Source organism: Hippocampus bargibanti, linkage group LG08 (assembly GCF_051943395.1).
Source record: "Hippocampus bargibanti isolate YZ-2025 linkage group LG08, ASM5194339v1, whole genome shotgun sequence".
In the NCBI taxonomy this organism is placed as follows: Eukaryota; Metazoa; Chordata; class Actinopteri; order Syngnathiformes; family Syngnathidae; genus Hippocampus; species Hippocampus bargibanti.
In genome coordinates this window covers 3996648-4023119 of record NC_142741.1, presented here as the reverse complement: position 1 = coordinate 4023119, position 26472 = coordinate 3996648, and the positions used below count along the sequence as shown (strand labels likewise).

The window sequence follows — 26472 nt, the reverse complement described above, 5'->3', positions numbered from 1 at the left end:
CTTCGCCAAAAGGGAAGTTTGATGACCACGTTTCGTGATAAAAGTATTATTCCAAATGCCATCGCATATGTCGATACACTTTACAAAATATCCACCAAACACCATGGTAGTAACTTGATGACGTCGCGTAAAACGTATTTGTTGGTGGTAATTCAGTGAATAAAGATGTTTGTGAAAACCTTTGGCTTTATTGTGAAATACGAGACCGGATATAGTTTACCGGGAGACACGGGTTCTATATTTTCTTTATATTTAAGCATAACTGAGGACTGAATTTGTTCATCTGTTTATCTAAAATAAATAATAAAATAGACACGTAAACTGGAATAAGACACGATTTTGTGCTCTATTAAATTATTATTCCACAATCATACGCTTCAACCTCCAGCCAGCAGATGATGCTGACCTTCCAATGGCGATCGGAGGAATCCGCCGTCGTATGCGTTGAATTTCCTCTCGCGGGCTTTGTTTTGACATGGCGGCAAGTTTGTAAAGTTTCCCCCTTTCAGAATGGCGATGGAGTTTTAAATATCTAAAGTGTGACCGGCCGTCGCATCACTTGTACGCGCTTAAGGTAATTTAACCAATGCTTGCGTGTGTTTGCAGCCACTTTTAAACGAACGAGCGTTTTTGTTTTATATGAGGTTGTACGTCGTCCTTGGTCAGTTTCGATTTTGTTTTTGAGCTTCTCAAAACGGCGGCTCGGATATACGTTTTAGATATCGTAAAAGATTAATTTGGCCCAATCACATTTCACGATGATGTCAAAATGTTATTAGATTAGCCTTTATTTGTCTCACAGTGGAGACATTTCTAATCTTTTATCAATCTCTGATTGGTTGGTAGGAGTCAAAACACCAACATAGCAATCTATACACACCGATCTATGTAACGATCGGGATTATCTTCTTAGTATGAGGCCTTTTTATTTCATATTATGATGTTTTTAGCTATATGTCTCTTCAGAGCCGCCCCAGATGATTAACGTGGGACAATTGTATGCTAAGAGGTGGTTTAAGGCTCCTTTGACGGACAATTAGCCAAAAGCATACCTTAGCACCGCTAGAATGTCCAACAAGTGATGCTTAATTGTAAATAGTCTGGAAAGCGTTGACAATAATACGTTCCTTCTGACATGCAAATCATGTAAAAACAAAAAAAAAGTGTGATTAGCCGCAATCTTGACCTGTCACCACCAACTGTTGCTCAGATTAAGGACAGCCAACAACGGGGCGACGGCATCATGTCCTCTCCCCTCGCCGGGCTTCCACACTCTTCGTCGGACTTTTTGGCCCGTTGGATGCCAAGCAGCACCAGGGCCGGTGTTATTTTGGACCCTGGCTGTTTGCGGTATGACTCACCGGGAGCTGCTGTGCCCCCGGAGCCGGAAGACTTTGTTCCCATTGCCACTTCGGTGGACAGCAGCTGCCTTGATGTTGAGAGCCTCTCTGGGGCACTTGAGGCGGGCCGTCTGGAGGAGATGTCCAACAGCTCCCAGGAAGTTTCCGTTACGATGAAGCTGGATCAGGTAGTCCTCATAATAATAAATGCATGTTTTGAAATCTAACCAGGGAATTTATGTTGATAAATTCTGCTTTTCCTCCCGCAGCTGAGGAGATGGCAGCAGCACTTACAGGAGCAGTTGAAAGTTGACCAGCTCCTTTGCCTCAAGCAATGGAAGCAGGAGCCTCCTGGAGTCCTCCTCGGGGGAGTCCAAAAGGTCCAGCATCAAAAAGAGGAAGCGCTCACGTGGCTAGAAAAGAGTCAAAATAGCACCGAAAGGCATGATGGGGATGAATGTGAGTATATTTTCTTGTTTTGTCAAAGAGCGGGATTTTTAGAGGGAATATTTCCCTCATTATGTGCCTAAATCAATAATATTCTTGCTCTTCTAACCCTCTGGTGGCATTTTGGCTTTTGTGTGGGTGTCGCAGGCCCGAAACGTGATGGTTTTCCCTCGCCAAGAGAAAATAGGAATAACCACAACACTCAGGATAACAAAAGAAAAGACGATGGAATGATGCGAGACAGGTAAAGTGATGGAATGCATGAAAAACACACTGAATACAGTGATACCTCGGTTTACGAACCCCTTGGCTTACAAACTTTTCGGTTTACCAATGTTAAATTTATGAAAATTTTACTTTGGCATACAAACTTTTTCCATACACGGAGCTGCCTCAATGAGTGATGTAGTTCGCCAACGAGCCCGTTCTTCTAACAACAAAATGGCAGCCGACTGTTTTTGTCGTTTATTCCCCACCCCCAGTCTTCGATTAAAGCCACGTGATTGGTCACGAGCGCAGCAGTGAGGGGGGTGGTTTAAACATTAGAGACAGGCAGACGACAGTGAGAGAGTTTCAACTTTGATAGTTCAAAGGCAGAGTGTAGAGTGCAAGGTTAAAATATCCCATCAATCAGGCTCCACAAATAACCCGCACAAGCCATCTGTACACTTGATGCAAAAAGCTATCAACCCAGCTAAACAGAACACAATTGATGAGGAACTAGATAAAATTATCACAGAGAAAGCACCTACGAGGGATCATTCCTCAAGATGGTGAAAGAAGGTTACGTTCATCATCAAGTGTTTAATGCTGATGAAACCGGCCACTCCATTCCATCAAGCCATCAACGACCATCACAAAGGTAAATAAAATGACTAATGACTTTAATTATAATACCGTAGCACATTTATTATACATGAAATAAGGTATACTTTGTGTAATTTGAAGGCCCTATAAAATTATATTTTATAGGGACCTGGGAACGGATTATTCTCATTTTAATGGTTTCCTATGGGAAATTAATTTTTGGGATACACACTTTTCGCCTTACTCTGTCTGGGAACCAATTAAGTTCGTAAGCCAAGGTATCACAAGGTACACACACGTATGCAAATTTTCTGTGTGTGTGTGTGTGTTTTGACAGACCAATCCAGACAGGCAAGCAGACGTTTGAAGAGATGCTCGAGGAGCAACTGAGGTTGGAAGAGCAGAGGATGAAATCTGCCCGGCAACAGCAGGTCAGATAATCTAAGATACAACAAAGTGGAAAATTGTGATGTCACTTTTTGACGACAAGTTTTATTTTCTTAACAGAATCCAGATGGAGAAAAGTCGACGTCGCCACCGAAACGGGCATTTCTGAAGCGAGGCGAGGGATTGTCACGATTTACCAAGAAGTCTTCGCTTCCCAAAGAGGACTCGAACGCAGATCCCAAACCCAAAGTCGTCACTCGCACCTCCTCGCAAAAAGGGATGGCGCAGCGACTTCCCGTTCAGCGCAAAACCGTCACCATGAACAAGGAGAACCGTCCGAAAGACAAAATGGACAGAAGAGACGTCGGCGTTGAGACGAAAGCAACACGGACCAAAGTGTTGGGATGCCACCAGAGATTGAACACGGGTGGAGAGGCGAGGACAAACAAACAAACGGAGGAAAGTCAAACGGACACGCAGGCAGCGTTGCCCAGTGCGCCGCAAGAATCATCCGACCCGTCCTTGGAGGAGAAGCTGCGCCGTTGGGAGTGCGAACGCCATCTGGAGAGCATGGAGCTGGGAGAGTTTGAGCTACTGGAGCAAGCGGCGGACGAGCTCTCCTTCTCATCCAACTCCTCGTTTGTTAGCAAGGTGACGCCTGGCGCTTGTTTTTTAACGTCAAACAAGGAAAAGGTTTCTTCAGCCGTCATCTGTACTTATTTCCTCATCCGAAAAGCTTCGTCAGTAAAGTAAAAAAATGCTGGTAACCCTGGCCCTATAGAGGTAGCAGTGCCGGCACCCTGCTTTGATAGGTCCCTAGTCTAAGGTTGGGGTGGGAGTAGTGGACCACTCCCTGAAGCCAATCTGATTACCCCTATTGTTCTATGCCTGGCTCCAATTTCCCTTATTAGCTCTGCTAGGGAACAATTTCCCCATTGTGGGACTATTAAAGGCTTCTGATAGGGATATCAGAGTTACCAGCACAACTTTAGTTCACTGACGCAGCTCTTTGGATGAGGAGCGAAACGTCTGACACCTTCAAAGAAGTACAGGTGACGGCTGAAGAAATCTTTTCCTCGATGGACCACCCCTGTCCGACTGAGAGCATACACAGACGTACTTTAACGTGAATTTTGAAGTACAGTGATACCTTGGCTTATAAACTTAATTGGTTCCCATACAGAGTGTGCAAGGCGAAAAGTGTGTATCCCAAAAAATAATTTTCCATAGGAAACCATTAAAATGAAAATAATCCATTCCCAGGTACCCATAAATTCATTTATTCATCTACTTTCTAATTTTCTAAGCCTTGAAACTACACAAACTATTATACCTTATTTTATGTATAATAAATGTGCTATGCTATTATAATTAAAGAAATAAACTGTACAGTATAATAAAGTCGTTTTATTTACGTTTGTGATGGTCGTTGATTGCCTGATGGAATGGAGTGGCTGATTTCCTCAGCATTAAACACTTGATGAGGAACGTAGCCTTCTTCTTTCACCAACTTGAGGAATGATCCCTTATAGGTGCTTTCTCTGCGATAATTTTATCTAGTTCCTCGTCAATTGTGTTCTTTGTAGCTGGGTTGATAGCTTTTTGCATGAAGTTTACAGATGGCTTGTGCGCGTTATTTGTGGAGCCTGATTGATGGGAATTTTAACCTTGCAGTCTACACTCTGCCTTTGAACTATCAAAGTTGAAACAAGTCCAAATTTTACTGTTTTCTATCAATTTTCTCAGTCCCTCTCTGTCGTCTGCCTGTCTCTTTAATGTTTAAACCACCTCCCCTCACTGCTGCGTTCTTGACCAATCACCTGGCTTTAACCGAAGACTGGGGGCATGGAATAGAGGACAAAAACAGTCGGCTGCCATTTTCTTGTTAGGAAAACGGGCTCGTTCGCGAATGATACATCACTCATTGTGGCGCTCCGTGTGTATCATGAAAAATAGTTTGTATGCCAAGGTAAAATTTTCATAAATTTAACGTTCATAAACCAAAAAGTTCGTAAGCCAAGGGGTTCGTAAACCCAGGTATCACTGTACAGTGATCCCTTACTACTTTGTGGTGTGTGTGTGTGTCTGTAGGGGAGAGAACCCCTATTGTGGTGGGTTGTGGTCCCCATTAACTATGATAAACGGGATTACTGTAACCAAATGTGGTTCTTGACCATTAAATTATTATTATTATTTTTTTTTTTTGCTGAAGGGACCACAAAGGGTTCAATGTCTGAAACTGAAGTCCCGTGTTTGTTTGTTTGTTTGTTTTTTTTTTTTTTTTTTTTGGGGGGGGGGGGGGGATCTGTAGATTTTGCAGATGGACCGCGAGAAGCGGAAGTTGTTGGATGTGGCTGGGGTCCACCACAGACGACTCTCATCAACACCCATCAAAGTGCCGCCGGATAGAGAGCAGCGACGGAGTCCCGAAATGAAAGGTGACGCAGTGAAAGGTCACGACCAGGAGGACACTTCAACAGAGGTCAACGACGACGTAAAAGAGACCGAATGGGTAGTGGAACCAGCGGTTTTTCCCACCAGCGTCTGCTTCCCCGTCCCGTCGGAGTCGGCGTATGACAAGCGCTCCTACCAGGATGACAACGTCGAGAACGAAGATGTCGTCAGCAGTATCGACGACGACGACGACTCTTCCACACTGGAGGACGACAACGACGTGACGGCGGGTCAAGTGGTGTTCAATGACGACATCACCTGGAACGACACGGACGACACGGCGGTCGGCATCGAAGCGGACGACGATCAAGCGTCAGATTTTGCTCCTACCCCGTCGCCTCCTCCGAACTCCAAACTCATGATGAAACTGTTCCCGGTGCTCAAACCAAAGTCCCAAAATGCACCTCTTCTTCCTCCGCCTGACATGTCAACGTCCCCGCCTGACAAGATGGACGACAAACCCGGTGAGACATTCAAATCAAATGCCATCCGAATATTCAGACTGCACATTCGCCAGGAATCTTCATCAACGCCCGACCGATTACCCTGCTAGCTAATTTATCCTCATTTCATTTCAAAGATGACCCTGCGCTTTATACGTGGGTGTGCGTTATACAGGTAACGTGTGAGTTACGACCACCCGTACTTACAACCACGACTATTCTACGCCTGGCACCGCAACGCGCAAGCAGCCGGCAACGTGTACTACAATTTTGGCCAGCCAGCATGTCACACACTAGCACAGCAATCTACTGCGTGACTATACTCAATACAGTAGTTATACAGTGACGATACCGTCTCGGCAACAATTCCGTATGTGTCGGGCGACCTCTTCTGGCCGTTAGCAGGAAGAGCAGGGTAAGTATTTAGAAATGAACTGTACAGTAAACAGTTTTGCATACATTACAGGTAGTTATACAATAATAAAAATCAATATGAAATATAAAATGATCAAAATGACACTAAAAGGTAAGTATAAAATTGATAAATGAACTGTACAGTAAACAGTTTTGTATACATTACAGGTACAGTTATACAGTAATAAAAATCGATAATACGAAATATAAAATGATAAAAATGACAAAAAAATTTATAAATGAACTGTAAACAGGTTGGTATATAATAGTACTCAATAGAAAACGTTGCTTAAAAACAACAGATTTATCTATTAGCTAGCCAGCTTTCTATTATTTGAGTGACTTCCGGTTTGAGTGAGGGCCTAGTTAGCTATCTATTAGCGAGCTAGCTTTCTATCTATTTGAGTTACTTCCGGGTTGAGTGAGGGCCGAGCTTGCTCTCTGTTAGCAATCTATTAGCTAGGTAGCTTTCTATCAATTTTAGTTACGTCCGGGTTGAGTGAGGGCCTAGCTAGCTATCTATTAGCTAGCTTTCTATCTATTTGAGTTTCTTCTGGGTTGAGTGAGGGCCTAGCTATCTATTAGCTAGCTTTCTATCTATTTAAGTTACTTCCGGGTTGAGTGAACGCTGGCGCGTGTGGCTGCCGCCGCTCACCCACAGAAAAACTTATCCTGTGACTGTAAAGTGACCTTGAGAGTTTTGAAAGGCGCTTAGAAATCAAATGTACTATTGTTATTATCATATAGTATCCTGTCGTGTAAACGTCGCCTTGGACATTTTGAAAGGATTTCGACTTACGACCGTTTTGTCGGAACGGAAACTGGTCGTAACTCGGATGTTACCTGTATATGGAAAAAGTTTGGAAATACACCATTCATTGTGGGTGCGCCTGATACTCCAGTGTGCCTTATACACCGGAAAATACGGTAATCGGTAGATTTCAGCTGGAATGAGCTCCAGGTCACCCTAATTTCCATGAGAACAAGCACAATCAGAAAACGGGTATTTTTTCCCCCCCGCTCGAATAGAGAAGCAGGACCAGTCGGCACACTTGAGGGAGCAATTAGTGGAGCTGGAGATCCAGATTGAACGTTTCGAGAAGGAGAATGCGGAATTGGCCAAGCTCCGACAGGAGAACAAACAGAACCAGGAAAACCTCAGGTTGTCCAACATGACCCCCCCCCCCCCATCCAAACACACACACACTTCACTTTTAGCGCTATTAACATGCTAGCTTCTCCAGGAAGGAGCGACTGGCTTGGGAGCGGGAACGAGCAGAGCAGCTGGCTCGATTTGAGGACTACAAGAAGGAAGAAACGGCCAAGCTGCAGCGCGAACGCAAACTGTTTGAGAAACACGCTTTGGCCGCCCGGGCTGTGCCTGATAAAAAGGAACGCGAGGAGATACAGGTAATGCGCATTTGTCGTGGTCGTAAATTGAGCCGGTTGTAAGTCGGATGTTACCTGTATACAGTGATACCTCAGTTTACGAACTTAATTGGTTCCCAGAAAGTGTGTGTAAGGTGAAAAGTTTGTCTGCCAAACATTTATTTCGCATTAAAAAAAAACCATTAAAAATTTTCTACTCAATAAGCCTTAAACTATTAGCTAGCTAACTTGCTATCTATTTGAGTTATTCCGGGTTGAGTGAACACTGGCGCATGTGGCTGCCGCTGCTCACCCACAGAAAAACCGATCCTGTGACTGTAAAGTGACCTTGAGAGTTTTGAAAGGCGCTTAGAAATGAAATGTACAGTGATACCTCGGTTTACGAACCCCTTGGCTTATGAAACATTCGGTTTACGAACGTTATATTTAAATTTTAAATTTTATCTTGGTATACAAACTTTACCTTGGCATACAAACCTTTTTCGTACACGGAGCTGCCGCAATGAGTGATGTTTCATTCTCGAACGAGCCCGTTCTTCTAACAACAAAATGGCCGACTGTTTTTGTCCTCTTTTCCCCGCCCCCAGTTTTCGGTTAAAGCCACGTGATTGGTCAAGAACGCAGCAGTTAGGGGTGGGGGTTTAAACATTAGAGACAGGCAGACGACAGTGAGAGTTTCAACTTTGATAGTTCAAAGGCAGAGTGTAGACTGCAAGGTTAAAATATCCCATCAATCGGGCTCCACAAATAACCCGCACAAGCCATCTGTACCACTTGATGCAAAAAGCTATCAACCCAGCTGAACAGAACACAATTGATGATGAACTAGGTAAAATTATCACAGAGAAAACACCCACAAGGGATCATTCCTCAAGATGGTGAAAGAAGAAGGCTACGTTCCTCATCAAGTGTTTAATGCTAATGAAACCGGCCACTCCGTGCCATCAACGACTGTCACAAAGATCAATAAAGCGACTTTATTATACTGTATAGTTTATTTCTTTAATTATAATACCATAGCACATTTATTATACATAAAATAAGGTATATTTTGTGTAGTTTTAAGGCTTAGAAAATTAGTAGTAGTAGTAGAAAATTATGTTTTATGGAGACCTGGGATTGGAGTATTCTCATTTTAATGGTTTCCTATGGGAAATTAATTTTTGGGATACACACTTTTCGCCTTACACACTATCTGGGAACCAATTAAGTTCGTAAGCCAAGGTATCACTGTATTATTATTATTTCACCTTGAGAGTCGTGCGTTGAGATCCAAGCGAAGCCGAATTGAACGTGATGTTGGTTTTCTCGTCTTGAGGCTTTGAAGCAGCAGCTCAGTTCCCTCCAAGAAGATCTGAAGAAAAAAGAAAGTCGCTGGTCAGCCAATCATCGTCGCCTTCGCCAGCAGATCGACACGTTAGGCCAAGAGAACAACGAGCTGAGAGACCAGGTGAATACCAAACCAAAGCATGTCAAAGTTGTCATTCCCAAATTTATTCGGGAATTGAAAAGTGTGAGGTGGCTCGGGCATCTGATTAGGATGCCTCCTGGACACCTCCCTGGTGAGGTGTTCAGGGCATCAGAAGTTTGGGCTTCATTATTGGGCTTCTCTAATGAAGCTGCAGCCCTCGCAACCCAACCTCGGATAAGTGACAGAAAATGGATGGATGGATGAAAAGTGTGACGTAGAGCGCCATTCCCAAATTTGTTTTTTGGTTTTTCTAGCGGGAAGTGCTGATAAAGCACTGGTCAGACCTCTGGCGATGTTTTTTTTCCCTTCCACAAGAGGCAGCATTGGCCTTTTGTCCATGTTAGCGCTTTGTTACAGCTTCAACTGTTGTTAAAGCGCTATATAAATCAATATGCATGTACAGCCGCCCTCATTTGAAGCTCAGATAACTCCTGACCCTTATAACTTAGGAATTAACTCTTTTTCTGATTAAAGAAGAGAATCAACGGTTTCTAATGCTGTGTCGAATGTTTATTTAGTCCCAAAACTGAATATATTTTCTGTGGGTCCTGCATTTTGAGTAAAAATGACAAAAACCCTGGCTCTGAAGTGGACACATTTTTGCACATTGTCTGGCAGTGAATGAGTTAAATTGTCAAATGTAAAAATCGGGGTGTGTTTTATTTGCACTTTTAACTCTTCAATAGATTCCAAAAATTGCCCGAATCCCAATTTGTGTTTATTTAACTCGTATTGGGCGTTAGGACTACATAAACATTCAGTGTAGCGTAAGAAATGTGACACTCTCTTCTTTCATCAGAAAAAAAAAAATCCTAAATTATATGGGTCTGGAGTTATCTGAGCTTGAAATGGGGGCTGGCTGTACAAAATACAATATATATGTATTGTATTTTTATTGGGGGGGGGGTGGCTGTACAAAATTCAATACATATGTATTGTATTGTACAGCCACCCCCCATTTCAAGCTCAGATAAATCCAGACCCATATAACTTAGGAATTAACTGTATTTTTCTCCTCCATCTTCTCCCGTAAGGTGCACATGCTGGAAAAACTTCGCCTGAGTGCCTTGAAGAACTCCGCCATCACGGAAAAAGACGTCAGACGTGGGCCTTCTGTTAGCAAAGGAGTCACGTTTGCTGTGAGTATGAATGACCATCATGGCTCGAGGTGAGTCTTTTTCAATGACAAACATTTGTTTTTTTTTTGGTCTTACCTTCAGAATCCTGTGGACTCCCGGAATGTCAGTCCACCACACGGCAGCGTCGCGGCGCTCCCTCGAGGCAATGCCACCGCACAAGCTAGTAAAGGTGAAAACATATCTCGGAAGCATTCAGAAGAGCAGATAGTAATTGCGCGAGACTGCAAGTACAAAAAAAAAGGGGTAAGACTGGTGGTGAAAAGGTAAACAGACGGTGCTTGAATGTGTGTGTAGGGATGAAGAGCAGCATGAAAAAAACAACCGAGTCCCCCTCCCCATCCTCCTCCTCTTCATCATCATCATCATCACCAAAGGAGGTGTCAGAGGAAAAGCAAATGGCCGCCAAAGAGAACTCTCCAAATGAACAAGACGCCGAGTGCTACTCGCCGGTCAGAAATGGCCGCCCTCCCTTCGGCAATAGCAACCAGTAGCTTTAAAGGACAACTGACACCATTTTTTTTGTTTCCTAACTGACATCAGAAAAACGTTTTATAGCATCTAAAATAATAATACAGTAAAGTCCGAAAAAATATCGATATAACCGGGACTATCGATATATCCGACCCTGTTCGCATGTAATTTTCTCCGTGCGTGCATAGAAATAGTATCGATATAACCGGGACTATCGATATATCCAATATCGATATAACGAGACTTTACTGTAATGCATTTCATTTTTAAGCGGCTTTTAAAACTCACTGCTATCTATTAACTAGCTACCTAGCTGGCTATCCATTAACTGTCCCGCTAGCTTGCTCACCCGCAGAAAACCCGATTTTGTGACTGTAAAGTGACCTTGAGAGTTTTGAAAGGCGCTTATATATATGAAATGTATTATTATAAATACCCAAAACACGCAGGCTGATATTTTTAGTCAAATGCAAAACACCAATAAAAATGACTTCAAGTGTCCCAAAACTGCCACAAAATGAGCTCAGAACCGGGCGGATTCAGAAAGTCCCGCCCCCTTGTTCGTGACGTCACTATTGGTCACACACTGCCTTGCTCCAGAATCAAAACAATGGCTTCAGAGAGTTCAGATTCGGAGAAGATGCTTTCTCGTTACTCATCCAGTTATGAATATGATTTAAATAGTTCTGAAGAGGAAAGCATAAACGTTTGCAATCGATTAAAGAAGTCCTTCAGTATCAATTCGAGCCGCCTGGACTCCAATGTAGCGCTACATTGGAGTGCATTGGCTGACTATCAATGACAGCAATGCAGCGTCCCAAAAATGCACATGATGGTGCATGATCACCATTGGAAATGGGCTGATTTGTCCGCTGGGAGTTTCTGTAAACTTCTTTATGCGTGTTACCGGAATTGGCTGCGCCACACAAAGATTCACCATCGCGTTATTTATGTAGTTTTCAGATGAAAAAAAAGTACCCAAAATGCATTGTGTGTCGCTTTCTCAGTCAGGGGCGTTCCTTCCGTGACGTCACATAGGGCATCTTCATCAACTCGAAAACAAGACTTGCAGAATATTCAGCGCGAGTCTTAAAACGTCGTCTTTGGAATCTTTGTAAAATGCGCTCAGTAGAAGTCATTTGAAGTGATTTTACAAATTATGGACACAATTTATCCGCAGGTGTCGGTTATCCTTTAATGCTAATCAATAATCACTCAAATGTTAATCTGATGTAATGGATTCAGACGGCGTGGGTGTCCAATGAAGCGGACGTGAGTGAGACTCCATCTTTACAGGAAGTCATCACGCATCCAGATGGCAAGGTAACGGACTCGCACCTAGTAAGATTTTTTTCCCGATAATAAAGTAAAAAAAAAAAAATCGTTAGATGACGAAATGACCGCGTTCGTTCCAGGTGGAGAAAGTCCTGGCTGGCGGCGATCGCGTCATCGTCTATCCCAACGGCACCACAAAACACGTGTCATGTGACGGCGCTACGGTCAAAGTCAATTTCTTTAACGGCGACACTAAAGAAGTCACGGCAGACCACAGGGTGGTGAGTGCAGCCCACTGCAGAAGCAATCAGATCGATTTAGAGTTTTCGGATTTGAATAGTTCTCTCGTTTGGTCCATAGTTGTACTACTATGCCGACACCAGGACAACACACATCACGTACCCGGATGGGATGGAAGTCCTGCACTTCCCCAACAATCAAACAGGTCAGATATCAACTACAGGTAACATCCGAGTTACGACCACCCGTACTTACGACCACGACTGCCAGACACATTTTTTTTTATTCTACGCCTGACACCGCAACGCGCAAGCAGCCGGCAACGCGTACTACAATTTTGGCCAGCCAGCATGTCACACTATCGCACAGCAATCTACTGCGCGACTACACTCAATACAGTAGTTATACAGTGCAGATACCGTCTCGGTAACATGTCCTATCGTACTGTACACTGCTTTTTTTTTTTCCTTCGGCGTCCGTCCCTGAATCCGAGCGTGTGTGTCGGGCGACCTCTTCTGGCCGTTAGCAGGGAGAGCATAACATTTATAAATGAACTGTACAGTAAACAGTTTTGTGTACATTAGAGGTACAGTTATACAGTAATAAAAATCAAGAATACAAAATATAATGATAAAAATGACACTAAATGTTATACAATTTATAAATGAACTGTTAACAGTTTGGTATATAATAGTATTCAATAAAAAAAACGTTGCTTAAAACAACAGATTGACATCGTATAGTATGCTGTCATGTAAATATGGCATCTGCCATTTTGAATGGATTTCGAATTACGACCGTTTGTCTTACGACCGTTTTGTAACTCGGATGTTACCTGTATTTATATTCAGTGCCAACATTTCATGGGTATTTTTTTTTTCTCCTCAAATTATACATTTGGGAGGATATCAATCAGATTGCCGTATTGGATTCCTTACTAAGGCGTAATACGGTTTCCGATAATATGGGTTCATCCGATATGTATATTTTGTCTTAGATCTTTAATCAAGATGGCATCCATTTTGTGATTGTAGAGAAACATTTCCCAGATGGCCGTAAAGAAATCACGTTTGCAGACCAGACAGTGAAGACCCTTTTCCCAGACGGCAGCGAGGAGAGCGTGACGACGGACGGAACGGTCGTACAAATCAAAACGTACGTACACGCATATTTTCAACAATGAAATTCATATTTTTTTTTTTGGGGGGGGCAGGAATTTTAACTATTCAAATGAAAAAAAAAAAGACGTTATATTCCATAAAACGTGTGCACATTAATGTATTCCTTTAAATGTACTCAATTTGATTTGCATCAAATTACGACTTTGCCCTTCCACGTAATTGACCATTTCCATAGATGAAAAATTAAATTTCACATAAAATGACGTGATTCCCGTAAAATGTCGGAATTAACGTCAATAGAAATTAAAAATGCATTTACATAATTCACAACTTGATCCACGCAAAATTTAAATTCTCCAAAAAATTTGATTTTATTTCCATTAACTCATTCGCTGCCATTGCCGAATTTATTCGGGAATTGAAAAGTATGATATGAAGCGTCATTTCTGAATTTGTTTTCGGGTTTTGGTTTTTTCTTGCGGTGATGCCGATAAAGCGCTGGTCAGGCCTTTGGCCATGTTTTTCCCTTCCACAAGGGGGCAGCATTTGCCTTTTGTTCACGCTTTGTTACAGCTTCAGCTGTTAAAGTGATATATAAATCAATATGTATGTATTGTATTTTGTACAGCTGCCTCCATTTCAAGCTCAGATAACTCCAGACCCATGCAATTTAGGAATTAACTCTTTTTTTTAACTGATGAAAGAAGAGAGCCTAAGGTTTCTTGCGCTGAATTCAATGTTTATGTAATCCTAAAACTCAATATTCTGTGGGTCCTGCAATTTGAGTGAAAATGACAAAAACCCTGGCACTGGAGTGGACAAAATTTTTGCACATCTGTCTAGCAGTGAATGAGTTAAAATGACTATTCACGTTACATTATAGTTTAGTATAAAATACATTTATTCCGGCTAAATGCTGATTTTTTTTTTTTTTTTTTTTTTTTACCTTATCCATTCCCGTACACGTTCAAACGTATAGAAAAACGTCAAAGCGTGCGCTCAAACCACTAATAGTAATCTCGGTGGCCAACAGGGACGGCTCCAAGGAGATCCATTTTAACACAGGACAGAAGGAGGTTCACACGACAGACTACAAAAGACGAGAGTACCCAGACGGCACAATCAAGACTGTTTACGCCGACGGACGGCAGGAGACGCGATATCCTGGAGGACGGCTCCGCGTCAAAGACAAACACGGAAACGTGCTGACGGACGAGCAACAGTAGACGAGCCAAATGTTGTAAAGTGCCACTAAACATAAGGAGCCTTTTCTATGTATTTATTTTTTCCAGTTAGGAGCGTTAAGAGCCACACTGATAAGGGGGGGAAAACAGTCAATAGTTGCTATATTATAAATATATATTTTTGTACACTTAAATGTCAATATATGTGTCCACTTATTTATCACTGTCATTTTTTTTGTAGCAGATTTATAGTTAAAAAATTTTTTTTGTTGGAATTTCTGTTATTTTCAAATGTATTTAACATTAATGGACAAGCTTATCCCTGTTAAGATCAAGAGGAGAATATTCCTGAGTATTTTTTAGCTGGAGCAGTTGAAAAAAATGTGATTATTAATTTTAAAAAGTTGCTAACGTTATGGTAAAAAAGTGACCCTATTTTTCATCGTTACTGAAGCACGACCTTGACATTTCTATTATCTGTGACTTTAAATGCTCCCAAAAAAAAGCAGGTATTTTTTTTCTCCACTGTATATTTGTATGTATATTTTTTTTAATTTAAAGAATTAATAAAAATGAATCACCCGCATTTGTTTGCTGTGTAATAAGATGAAAGCCCGATGCACCGAAGGACAACATTTTTTTTTATAGATTCGTCCTATCAATTTTAATGACTGAAAATTGTGTCATTGAAAAAAAGAAAAACAAAGCTGCAACGTAAATGGACTCTTAAGAACATGAACATTTTTTCCCCCCTTTGGTGAATGCAGCTTGAAAGTTAAACAAAACAAAGCGTGTGAAATGGACCTTCAATCATGATGTTGTGCCAAGCCGCTGGCCAAAAGAGGCAAAAAGATGAATTCTCCCTCCTGGTTGTAGAGCGACACGGACGGCTCAGCGGATGGGTCCAAACACTAGATTGGATGGATGGACGAGGAGACATTTTGCACTTTTGGATCCAGTACGACACAATTACAGTGATACCTCGGTTTACAAACCCCTTGGCTTACGAACTTTTCAGTTTACGGATGTTACATTTATGAAATTTTTACTTGGGAATACAAACTATTTTTCGGGATACACACGGAGCTGCCACAATGAGTGATGTGTTGTTCGCGAACGAGCCCGTTCTCCTAACAAGAAAATGGCAGCCGACTGTTTTTGTCCTCTATTCCCCGCCCCCAGTATTTGGTTAAAGCCACGTGATTGGTCAAGAACGCAGCAGTGAGGGGGTGGGGTTACAGACAGAGAGAGTGTGAGGCCGTTCTCCAAAAAACAAAATGGTGTCTTCGGTTAAAGCCACGTGATTGGTCAAGAACGCAGCAGCGAGGGAGGGCAGGGGTTAAACATTAAAAAGACAGGCAGACGACAGAGTGAGAAAACACACACACGAAAGGGAGACGACAGAACTTGAAACAAAAAAAGTGAAAAAAAAAAAAACAAAAGTGAAATGGTGAGAAAATGGATAGAAAACTGAAATTCTGACTTGTTTCAACGTTGATAATTCAAAAGCAGAGTGTAGACTGGAAGGTTAAAATATCCCATTAATCAGGCTCCACAAATAACCCGTACAAGTGATCTGTGCACCTGATGCAAAAAGCTATCAACCCAGCTAAATAGAACACAATTGATGAGGAACTAGGTAAAATTATCGCAGAGAAACACCGACAAGGGATCATTCCTCAAGAAGGTGAAAGAAGAAGGTTACGTTCCTCATCTAGTGTTTAATGCAGATGAAACCGGCCACTCCATTCCATCAAGCCATCAACGACCATCACAAAGGTAAATAAAACAACTTTATTATACAGTACAGTTTATTTCTTTAATTATAATACCATAGAACATTTATTATACATAAAATAAGGTATATTTTGTGTAGTTTTAAGGCTTAGAAAATTAGAAAATTATGTTTTATGGGGACCTGTGAACAGATTATTCTCATTTTAATGGTTTCCTATGGGAAATTATTTTTTGGATACACACTTTTCGCCTTACACACTCTGTCTAGGGACCAATTAAGTTCGTAAGCCAAGGTATCACTGTACAGTATATTTTTGCAAGCAAAATTGCTTATTTGCGTCAATTGTCAAATTGCATATATCTTCATGGTCAATGTATAACATCATTTTTGTCGACATACACATTTCTTCTCATCAAATTTGGAAGCGTCCTACCCGAAACACAGCCGTTATGTCTCCGTGCAGCAGGTCGACCATGGCCAGCGTGGCCTTGACACTCCATTCTGGGCTGTAGGGCAGCACCTTTTCCTCCGTGTTGGCGCTGGGAGCCTCGAGTCCCGCCACGCGCACCTTCATCGCCTGCACGGGGAAGCGCAGCAGCTCGGCCGGCATCTGTCGCAACCTGGATGGAAACGTAAAAAAAAAAAATTAAAAAATGAGCTGAGCCCACCGTCGGTTCAGAAGAACGTGGCAGTGCCTTTGTTGTACCTGTCTGTGGGCACGGTGTCGTTGGAGCCAAAGTCCACGTGTTGGATGAGGATCTGGACGGGGTCGGCGCTGAAGATCTCTAGAATCTTGGCACGGTAGAAGTTGCCGTCGACGTACTCCGCCAGACATGCACCGCCTGACAACCACAGCAATTGTTATAGCTCATTTTTTGCCACAAAAAAAAAACACATCGCTAATAGTTCAGAAAAAGATGAGAGACATAGACACAGAGAGAGACAGAGACAGAATGAGGGAAATAAAGAGAGAGACAGAGAGCGAATGAGGGGAAAAGAGAGAGAGAGGGCGACAGAGAGTGAATGAAAAAGGAGACAGAGACAGAGAGACAATGAGGAAAAAAAGAGACAGACAGACAGAGTATGAATGAGGGAAAAAGAGAGACACAGAGAGAGAGACAGAGTGTGAATGAAGGAAAGAGATACAGAGAGAATGAGGGAAAAAGAGAAATAGACAGATCTTTATTATACAGTACAGGTTATTTCTTTAATTATAATACCATAGCACATTTATTATACATAAAATAAGGTATATTTTGTGTAGTTTCAAGGCTTAGAAAATTAGAAAGTAGAAAATTACATTTTATGGGGATCTGGGAACGGATTATTTCAATTTTAATGGTTTCCTACGGGAAATTAATTTTTGGGATACACACTTTTCGCCTTACACACTCTGTTTGGGAACCAATTAAGTTCGTAAGTTGAGGTCTCACAGTATAGCTATCTAAGTGTCGAGCTATCTAGCGAGCTATCTATTCGCAATCTACTGGCTGGCTAGCTAGATTTCTATCTGTGTGTTTAATAGTGACATTCTGTGTATTAGCTAACTAAGTAGGCTTGGGGTTTGCCATTTTTGCGTTACCACAAGGGAAGTTGGTGAGTGGCAGCAGACTGGCAACGTCAGCATTGATCTGTGATATACGCTGGTCCAAAGTTTGCCCATCCACCGTTTCCTGGGCCATGTCCTCCCACCACAGGAACAACTGCGACATGTCAAAGCGTCATGACCAAGTTTCGGAATATGTGCCGCTAAATGTCATGTTTTTCAACGTCATCACCTCATTGGGGGTATTCAGGTGCCTCGCGCGGACATTCAGACGCTGACCCTCTTCGGGTATGGCGGGTTCAGAGAAGGACCCCAGCATGACCTCCTGGGGGCCCAGCAGACCCTGAATACGAACACCAGTGACAAAAATAAGGAACGAAATCACGACCAAAGCTGAAATCAAGAAGCAAAAAAAATTTATTCTTCAAAACCAGATAGAGGTAACAACTTAACTCATTCACTGTCATTCCCAAAATTATTCGGGAATTGAAAAGTGTAGCATTCACAAATTTGTTATTTTTTTTTTTTGCGGGGGTGCCGATAAAGCGCTGGTCAGACCTCTGGCAATGTTTTTTCACTTCCGACAGGGGGCAGCATTTGCCTTTTGTACATGTTAGTGCTTCGTTACAGCTTCAGCTGTTGTTAAAAAAAATCAATATGCATGTATTGTGTTGTATTTTGTACTGTCGCCCCCATTTCAAGCTCAGATAACTCCAGATCCATATAACTTTTTAATTATCTAAAAATCTAGCTGACTAGCTATATGGCTAGCTATCTATCTAGCTCGCTTTCTATCTGAGTTATTCCGTGTTGAGTGAAAGTTGAACGCCTAGCTAGGTAGCTATTTATTATCTATTAGCTATCTGTTGTCTGTCTGGATGGCTATCTAGCTAGCTATCTATTAGCTGTCATCTCGCTGGAAGGCTATGTAGCTGACTACCTATATGGCTATCTATCTGGCTCGCTTTCTATCTATTTGAGTTATTCAGGGTTAAGTGAACGCCGGCGCGTGTGGCTGCCGCTGCTCACCCACAGAAAAACTTATCCTGTGACTGCAAAGTGACCTTGAGAGTTTTGAATGGCGCTTATAAATGAAATGTATTATTATTATTATTATTATTATTATTATTTCTTTTTTTCTGATGAAAAAAGACTGCCTACAGTTTGTAACGCTGTATTGAATATTGATGAAGTCCTAAAACTCAATATTCTGTGAGCCCTGCAATTTGAGTGAAAATGACAATAACCCTGGCGCCGGAGTGGACACATTTTTTTGCACACCATTTGGCACTGAATGAGTTAAGATTCAATGCAGATGTAACTGGGGTACTAAACAGTTTGATGAGAGTGACGCCACAGTACCAAGCAGTCATAGTACCTCTGTGTTGATGTCCCAGATGTCCAAAATGGAGGCAGGAGGCAGAGAAGGTGCCTGAACAATAGAAGAAAAAAAAAAGACAGTGACTGGACATGAATATAAACTTTGGAAATATGTTTGTCTCCAAAATTATTTGATCAGTAAAAATGTTCCAGTTTGTTGTTTGATTTTTGTAAACATGATATTTTGGCGTGCCATAAAAACTAAAATAAGGCAGTCTATAAGTGTTAAAATGGCGCTCAAACAGGAAGTAATTTATTCCTATGAGTATTGCTTCAATATTTTATTGATTTTTTTTGAGTATCAAAAAGATTTTGATTAATATGTCCAAGTTTGACAATAAAATGGTCAATTTTCACCCGCAATGTTCAGCTTCCCGTGTGATATTTTACCTTTCGCTGCCATTCCCCAATTTATTCAGGAATTGAAAAGTATGACAAACAGCACCGTTCCCGAATTTGTTTGGGCTTTGTTTTTTTTTGGAGGGGGTGCCGATAAAGTTTTGTTATAGGTTCAGCTGTAGTTAAAAAAAAAATAAATACAGTAAAGTCTCGTTATATCGATATTCAAGGGAGTCCGAAAAAATATCGATATAACCGGGACTATCGATATATCCAATCCTATTTGCATGTAATTTTCTCCGTGCGTGCATAGAAATAGTATCGATATAACCGGGACTATCGATATATCCGATATCGATATAACGAGACTTTACTGTATGTATTCTATTGTATTTTGTACAGCCGCCGCCCCCATTTCATGCTCAGATAACTCCAGACTAATAACTTGGGAATTATTTTTTTTTTTCCGATAAAAGAAGAGAGTCTAAGATTTCTAACGCTGAATTGAATGTTTATTTAGTCCTAAAACTTAATATTCTGTAGGTTCCTGCAATTTGAGTGAAAATTACAAAAAGCCTGGCAAATTGACTGGCAATGAATCAGTTACAATTATAGCCTAAAAATCTGCCACTAAAATGGTGTTCCAGGTAGGGAAATAGGCCACACACACACACACAAAAAAAATTGCATCAAAATGCCCGTTTCCATGGAAACAAACTATTTTGGCACACCTACCAGTGTTGCGGTTTGATCCATCAGGCCGTGGTTGTACTGACACAAGATGGTGTTGAGGCTCAGTCCATCCGAGAAGATTTCAACTGTGAGTGGTTGTCTGGGGTCTGTCGGCAGCTTCTAAAACAGACACACACACACACACACACTCAGCAAACTCCCCGTGTGCCCTCGTGTGAGTGTGTGCGCACATACCAGGACGCTGACGTCCACACGCCGATGCAAGAGCATCTCATTGAGAAGCTCCAAGGCATCCCGATGCCAACTGTTCCCGTACTGGGGACAAAAACGCCACCATTCGGTCAACTGCAGTATTACAACACGTGGACGGAATTTTTTAAAGTCTCACAGGGTTGATGGCGTGAAGCTGACAGGCCACGCAAAGTTGAGGTATGTCCTCACACAGTAGGCGGGGGTACACGTGGACCACCGGAATGTTCTCCACCTGGCCATAGTCCACATACTGGACCTGAGAATCAATACAGGTAACATCCGAGTTACGACCGGGTTCCGTTCCGACAAAACGGTCGTAAGTCGAAATCCATTCAAAATGGCCGAGGTGACGCTTACACGACAGGATAGTATACGATGTCAATCTGTTGTTTTTAAGCAACGTTTTCTATAGAAAACTATTCCTAGCTTTTATCAGTCTGTCTCCAGAAAGTTTCCAGTAAGCAATGTATCAAGGTTAACAGATGGATCGAGTAAATATGGCGTATGACACACATCATGACATTATTGAAGATGCACATCATGACATTATTTTCACGACATATCATTGAGAAACGCAAAATACCATGGCAGAGGCGTAACTAAAAAAATTATCATTCGAAATAATCCTTCAATACCAAACTGTTTACAGTTCATTTATAAATTTTATTACTTTTTGTGTCATTTTTATATTATCGATTTTTATCATTGTATAACGGTACCTGTAAAGTATACAAAACTGTTTATTGTACAGTTCATTTATAAATGTTATACAGTAAAGTCTCGTTATATCGATATTCAAGGGAGTCCGAAAAAATATCGATATAACCGGGACTATCGATATATCCGACCCTGTTTGCATGTAATTTTCTCCGTGCGTGCATAGAAATAGTATCGATATAACCGGGACTATCGATATATCCGATATCGATATAACGAGACTTTACTGTACTTACCTTTTAGTGCCGTTTTTATCATTTTATATTTCATATTATCAATTTTTATAACTGTACCTGTAATGTATACAAAACTGTAATGTACAGTTCATTTATACATTTGATAACTTTTAGCGTCATTTTTATCATTTTATATTTCATATGATCGATTTTTATGACTGTATAACTGTACCTGGAATGCATACAAAACTGTTTACTGTACAGTGCATTTATAAATGTTATACTTACCTTTTAGTGTTGTTTTTATCATTTTATATTTCATATTATTGATTTATATTTTATATTTAGATTTTATATAGTGGGTTAAAGAAAACACTTATACGTAAAGAATGTGTGTACAGTGCTACAGGAGATGTTGCCGAGAAAGTATCTGCACTGTATAACTACTGTATTGAGTGTCGTCACGCAGTAGATTGCAGTGCGAGTGTGTGACATGCTGGCTGGCCAAAATTGTAGTACATGTTGCCGGCTACTTGCGGTGCCAGGCGTAGAAGAAAAAAAAAGGGTCTGGCGGTCGTGGTCATAAGTACGGGTGTTCGTAAATCGTGCCGGTCGTAACTTGGATGTTACCTGTATTAAATAATGTGATGAACAAAGGCTATGGAAACGAATTCTACGCACAAATGAGACATGATACAAAGGGCGAGGGGGACCCACCTTGACGTGTCCCCCTAAGATCTCCAGCAGCTGACCTCGGTACCACAGCATGTCAGGTCCAATGACGGCGCATCCCTGTACCGTCTTCCAGGTGTACGCCTTCTGATTGGGCAGCGTCTTCATGCTCTGCTGGATCTTCTGCCTCAGCCGTTCCAAATGACACGCTGAAGACAAGACAACCAGCCACCCGTGAATCGACGGGTCCTTTAAAATCTCATCGGCTCAACCGTTTGCGCGACCTGCAGCCTTGGTTCTGGCGTAGATGGTTCCGTCCTCTTTGATGGCACAAACGATCATACGGTTGTGGCCCAGTCGCGGAAGCTCCGGTGGTTTGTACATTTCGGTTTTTACCTGCATACAAACATACATCGTTTGTTTCCGTGCGTCATGTAACCTGGCGGTTGGGGTTCGAGGACCTTTTCGGTGGGCCTGGTTGAGCGAGGGGCAGGCCTGGGGGGGAAAGGCGTTGAGGGGTATGCTGGCAAAGGTGCAGCTGTCCATTTTGGAGTCTCTGCTTGTTTGTTGGTGTCAGAAGACTGAGGACCACTTGGTTTTTCAGGAAGAACAGCCATTTTGCTGCAGGACAACAGTTGAGCTTATTGGTTTGGTTAACCCTCCTGTGGTCTTCAGGTCAAAACGACCCGAGACTGTGTTAAAAATGCCCCCAAAAACACTTGAAATGCTATATTTTTTACTTGAACTTTTAAGACTTTTTCTAGATTGCCCCCCCCCCAACTATAGAAAAGGGAAATTTTATTTTTATTACAATTTCCAATCAAGCTGTGCAAAAAAAGTACAAAGATGGTATGTGGGACAAAATAACCCATGAGCCAAAAATCATCAAAATATCCTTTTTGCACAAATTTTTCCTTTTTGCAAGCTATGCAAATATAAGTGAGGAGAGAGAACTACAGTGATACCTTGGCTTACGAACTTAATTGGTTCCCAGAAAGTGTGTGTAAGGTGAAGTGTATTCCAAACATTAATTTCCCATAGGAAACCATTAAAATGAGAATAATCCATTCCCAAGTCCCCATAAAACATAATTTTCAACTAAATAAGCCTTAAAACTACACACAATATAACTTATTTTATGTATAATAAACGTGATGTTGTATTGTAATAAACTGTACTGTATAATAAAGTAGTTTTATTTACCTTTGTGATGGTTGTCGATGGCTTGATGCAACGTTTTGCATAAAGTGTCTTAAGGAGCTCTGTGTTGTACATCTTGGAAGTTGTGATATTGCAACAGCAACAGATGCAGACAGACACACACTAGAAACTTCATTAATAGCTGGTTCCCTTGCTTGTCTTTTCTCTTCAAATTGTACAGATGGCTTGTGCGAGTTATTTGTGGAGTCTGATTGATGGGATATTTTAACCTTGCAGTCTACACTCTGCCTTTGAACTATCAATAAAGTTGAAACGAGTCCTAATTTCACCGTGTTTCCCATCCATGTTCTCACCTTTTCACTTTTGTTTTTTGTTTCAAGCTCTGTCGTCTGTAGATGTTCATGTGCAGCTCTGTGTTTCTGTAACCCCTCCCCCCTCACTGCTGCGTGTGTCCCCTCCCTCCTCTACCACAGATCTTGACCAATCACGTGCGGCTTTAACCAAAGACTGGGGGACAAAAAAACATCGGCTGCCATTTCCTGCTCCTTGTTAGGAGCTCCAAGTACCGGCTCGTTCACGAACGACACATTAGTCATTGTGGCGCTCCGTGTGTTACCCGAAAAATAGTTCGTATGCCAAGATTATATTCTCGAATTTAACGTTCGTAAGGCGAAAAGTTTGTTAGCTAAAGCGTCCGTAAGCCGATGTATCACTGTATATCACATATAGTGAAGGAAAAGTTGTTTCTTCAAGAAATATTAAAATATGTGTTCAAAAATTCAATTAAGCTGGTTATTTGGGGGGTTTACGGAAGACAGGTCATTTAGACCCGAAGGACTGTCTACAGAAAATGAGAACAACGGGAGGGTTAAGTGAACGCCACCATGTTCCATGTTCGAAACCCTGAGGGTTGCAAGTTTTGAAACGTTTCTTTGAAAACTAAAATAAAGCAGATTCACTTCTAAACGGGATTCCCATTTTGACGTTGATGTAACAAGTGTGCGTGTGTTTGAAGGGAGACAAACATACACTGGCTTCCTCTCCCTGAGGGCGAGACCTTCGGAGGCCAGATAGTCGGAGATGCTGACCAACTCTCCCATCTTGTTGGTAAACATCAGAGTGACTGCTACAGGCCGCTTATCCGTCATCTCCTGGAAATGGTAGAATATGTTAGAACTCGGCACAGGAGCAGAAGATAAAGGTGTGATAGATAATAGACAGAAAAGAAGTTATCATATTTAAAAGTTTCATGTTCAGAAGGCCCACAATAGAAGCATCACTAATGTATCACTTTAATTTGCATATATTCTCAATAAATAGCTTGGCAGAGGGCTGCAGAAGTTGGGCGTCAGTCATGAATGTCTAGGTCCCCTGCCGGCAGTAAAAGACAATCTTCCTGTATTCGACCCGTTCACAGTATCCAACCAAACATCTTTGACAAGGTGTAAAGGGACCAACATGGATGGTGAGAAGAGCCGAGGCTCTTGACAGGCAGTCGCGCATGAAGTCGCAGGCTGTGGCGGTCCAGGTAGGTTGGCCCCCTGCTGGCCTGTTACCAAAAAAAAAAAGTTTGAGAAAAAAAAAAGATCATTTAATTTGCTAAAACCTTAGGAAGGGAGGAATGAAAAGTTTCATTCACACACAGTTCCCCACACAAAGTTTCCAGTTTTTTTAAATGACAGCATAATAATTGACCATTATGAATTATTAGTTTGAGAAAAAAAACAAAATTATGTATGTATCTATTGAAGGAAATAAAAACACTTATTAAACATTGTTCATGATAAACATTAAAATAGTAAATTTAAACAGTACAAATATTGCTTTGTTGTCAATAGATAGATACGAGAACAAAGAAGTAGTGCAGTTGCTGGCTAGGCCTTCACACAAAAGGTGTCTCACAACGAACGCGCCAATTGTTAGGTTGCCGCAAGAAGGTAATTATAAGGTAATCGCTAAATGTTAAAAGTACAGTAATACCTCGGCTCAGGAACGTAACCGGTTTCCAGAAAGTGTGTGTAAAGGCGAAAAGTTCATCTAGCAAACATTTATTTCCCATACGAAACCATTAAAATGAGAATAATCCGTTCCCAGGTCCCCATAAAACATAATTTACTACTAAATAAGCCTTAAAACTACACAAAATATACCTTATTTTACATATAATAAATGTGATATTGTATTATAATTAAAGAAATAAACTTTACTGAATAATAAAGTTGTTTTATTTACCTTTGTGTTGGTCGTTGATGTAGTTGCCTCTGATGATATCCGATTGAAGTTGCCGTGCTTTCTCGGCGATAATACCCTCACTCATACTGTCCTTTGCTAGTTGTTTTTCGGCAATCCAAATGAAGTTTTTCAACCTCATCTATTGCGCTTCGACAACGCGGAAATACCCTTAGCCACACACGCACCCTCAATAGTTTCCTTGTTCTTAAGGATGGTAGCAATGGTCAACTTAGCGTAATGGTAGTGGGACGCTAAGTCACACAAAAGCACACCTCGTTCATGTTTTTCGATGATCTCCTTCTGCACGCCCGTAGTTTTCTTTTGTGTCCTCTTCGGCTTAACACTAGCCCGTGGTGGGGTTTTTTTTGGTCCCATAATAGCAAAAGTACTCCACTCGATAACAAACTACTTCTGCATTCAAATGAGGCGTGGAAAACTAGTCCGCCAGCCACCGTGGCGCTGTGTGGTCTGGTTCGTCCGTCGAAAGCTAGTTCGTCAGCCAAGACTATGTGCTCGCGAATTTAATGTTCGTGAAGTGAAAAGTTCGTGAGCTAAAGCGTTCGTAAGCTGAGGTATCACTGTAATTGTTCGTGCAAATATTAGTTAGTGATATTTAACTTAACACTACTGTGTGTTACCTGATGTCTTTCAACGAGCACTCCAGAGCAAAAGAACCCTCCAATGAAGCCGACAGTGGGCGCAGGTTGCTAACATGCAGCTTCACCTTGTTGCCGTGGTCACATCGCATCACCTGTTGACGGGCAGACCAAGTCACGTCTCTGTTCTTTGAAATGAGCACATGTGCAAAGTTTCGAGCCGTGACGGAACACCTCTGCGATGTCAGCGGGTGACACCTCGGAGCAGATCAGTCCTCTTTCCCAAACTTGGTTGACGTGAGCCGCGCAGAACATGTCTGGCTGCCATGCCACATCCTGAGGCTCCAAGAGCTCACATTCCTCATTCAGAAGGTCGTTCAACCTAGAA

General features: G+C 41.7%; 2 protein-coding genes across 4 annotated transcripts in view; one reads left to right on the top strand and one right to left on the bottom strand.

The window, feature by feature from the left end:
• Positions 1 to 419: 419 nt before the first annotated feature.
• On the top strand, positions 420 to 15171 carry cpap (centrosome assembly and centriole elongation protein). The gene is made up of 18 exons (XM_089002427.1): positions 420 to 574; positions 1211 to 1528; positions 1610 to 1799; positions 1935 to 2031; positions 2932 to 3025; positions 3102 to 3632; positions 5293 to 5899; positions 7322 to 7454; positions 7537 to 7702; positions 9000 to 9131; positions 10187 to 10291; positions 10373 to 10460; positions 10586 to 10740; positions 12008 to 12085; positions 12178 to 12318; positions 12398 to 12482; positions 13312 to 13432; positions 14432 to 15171. Exons 2-18 carry the CDS (start codon positions 1244 to 1246, stop codon positions 14622 to 14624), a joined length of 3201 nt encoding a protein of 1066 aa, XP_088858553.1. The 5' UTR covers positions 420 to 574; positions 1211 to 1243; the 3' UTR covers positions 14625 to 15171.
• The window catches only part of rnf17 (ring finger protein 17), a 118143-nt gene continuing 93075 nt past the window's right edge, over positions 1405 to 26472 (bottom strand). For 2 of the 3 annotated variants that reach the window (XR_016115747.1, XR_016115746.1), the window contains 22 exons: positions 26319 to 26466; positions 26127 to 26239; positions 24715 to 24805; positions 24286 to 24407; positions 22557 to 22716; positions 22380 to 22491; positions 22141 to 22304; positions 20667 to 20786; positions 20513 to 20593; positions 20321 to 20437; positions 19245 to 19298; positions 18099 to 18209; positions 17903 to 18023; positions 17027 to 17162; positions 16754 to 16940; positions 15387 to 15493; positions 10367 to 10512; positions 8932 to 9035; positions 5766 to 5875; positions 5572 to 5693; positions 1635 to 1753; positions 1405 to 1534 (listed from right to left, as the gene is read on the bottom strand). Coding sequence is in view for 1 of the 3 variants with exons in the window: in XM_089002422.1 (XP_088858548.1) it covers positions 15389 to 15493; positions 16754 to 16940; positions 17027 to 17162; positions 17903 to 18023; positions 18099 to 18209; positions 19245 to 19298; positions 20321 to 20437; positions 20513 to 20593; positions 20667 to 20786; positions 22141 to 22304; positions 22380 to 22491; positions 22557 to 22716; positions 24286 to 24407; positions 24715 to 24805; positions 26127 to 26239; positions 26319 to 26466 (1942 nt within the window). In the remaining 2 variants the exon portion in view is untranslated. Of the gene's footprint in view, positions 1535 to 1634; positions 1754 to 5571; positions 5694 to 5765; positions 5876 to 8931; positions 9036 to 10366; positions 10513 to 15361; positions 15494 to 16753; positions 16941 to 17026; positions 17163 to 17902; positions 18024 to 18098; positions 18210 to 19244; positions 19299 to 20320; positions 20438 to 20512; positions 20594 to 20666; positions 20787 to 22140; positions 22305 to 22379; positions 22492 to 22556; positions 22717 to 24285; positions 24408 to 24714; positions 24806 to 26126; positions 26240 to 26318; positions 26467 to 26472 lie in introns of those variants that run through there. The other variant, XM_089002422.1, reaches the window with a different exon arrangement.

Bases quoted from the DNA above. Each gene is read 5' to 3' on its own strand.
- cpap (XM_089002427.1), top strand. From the start codon at position 1,244: ATGTCCTCTCCCCTCGCCGGGCTTCCACACTCTTCGTCGGACTTTTTG. The intron at 12,319-12,397 runs GTGAGTGCAGCC...TTTGGTCCATAG, and splicing joins TCACGGCAGACCACAGGGTG to TTGTACTACTATGCCGACAC. The intron at 12,483-13,311 runs GTCAGATATCAA...TTGTGATTGTAG, and splicing joins CTTCCCCAACAATCAAACAG to AGAAACATTTCCCAGATGGC.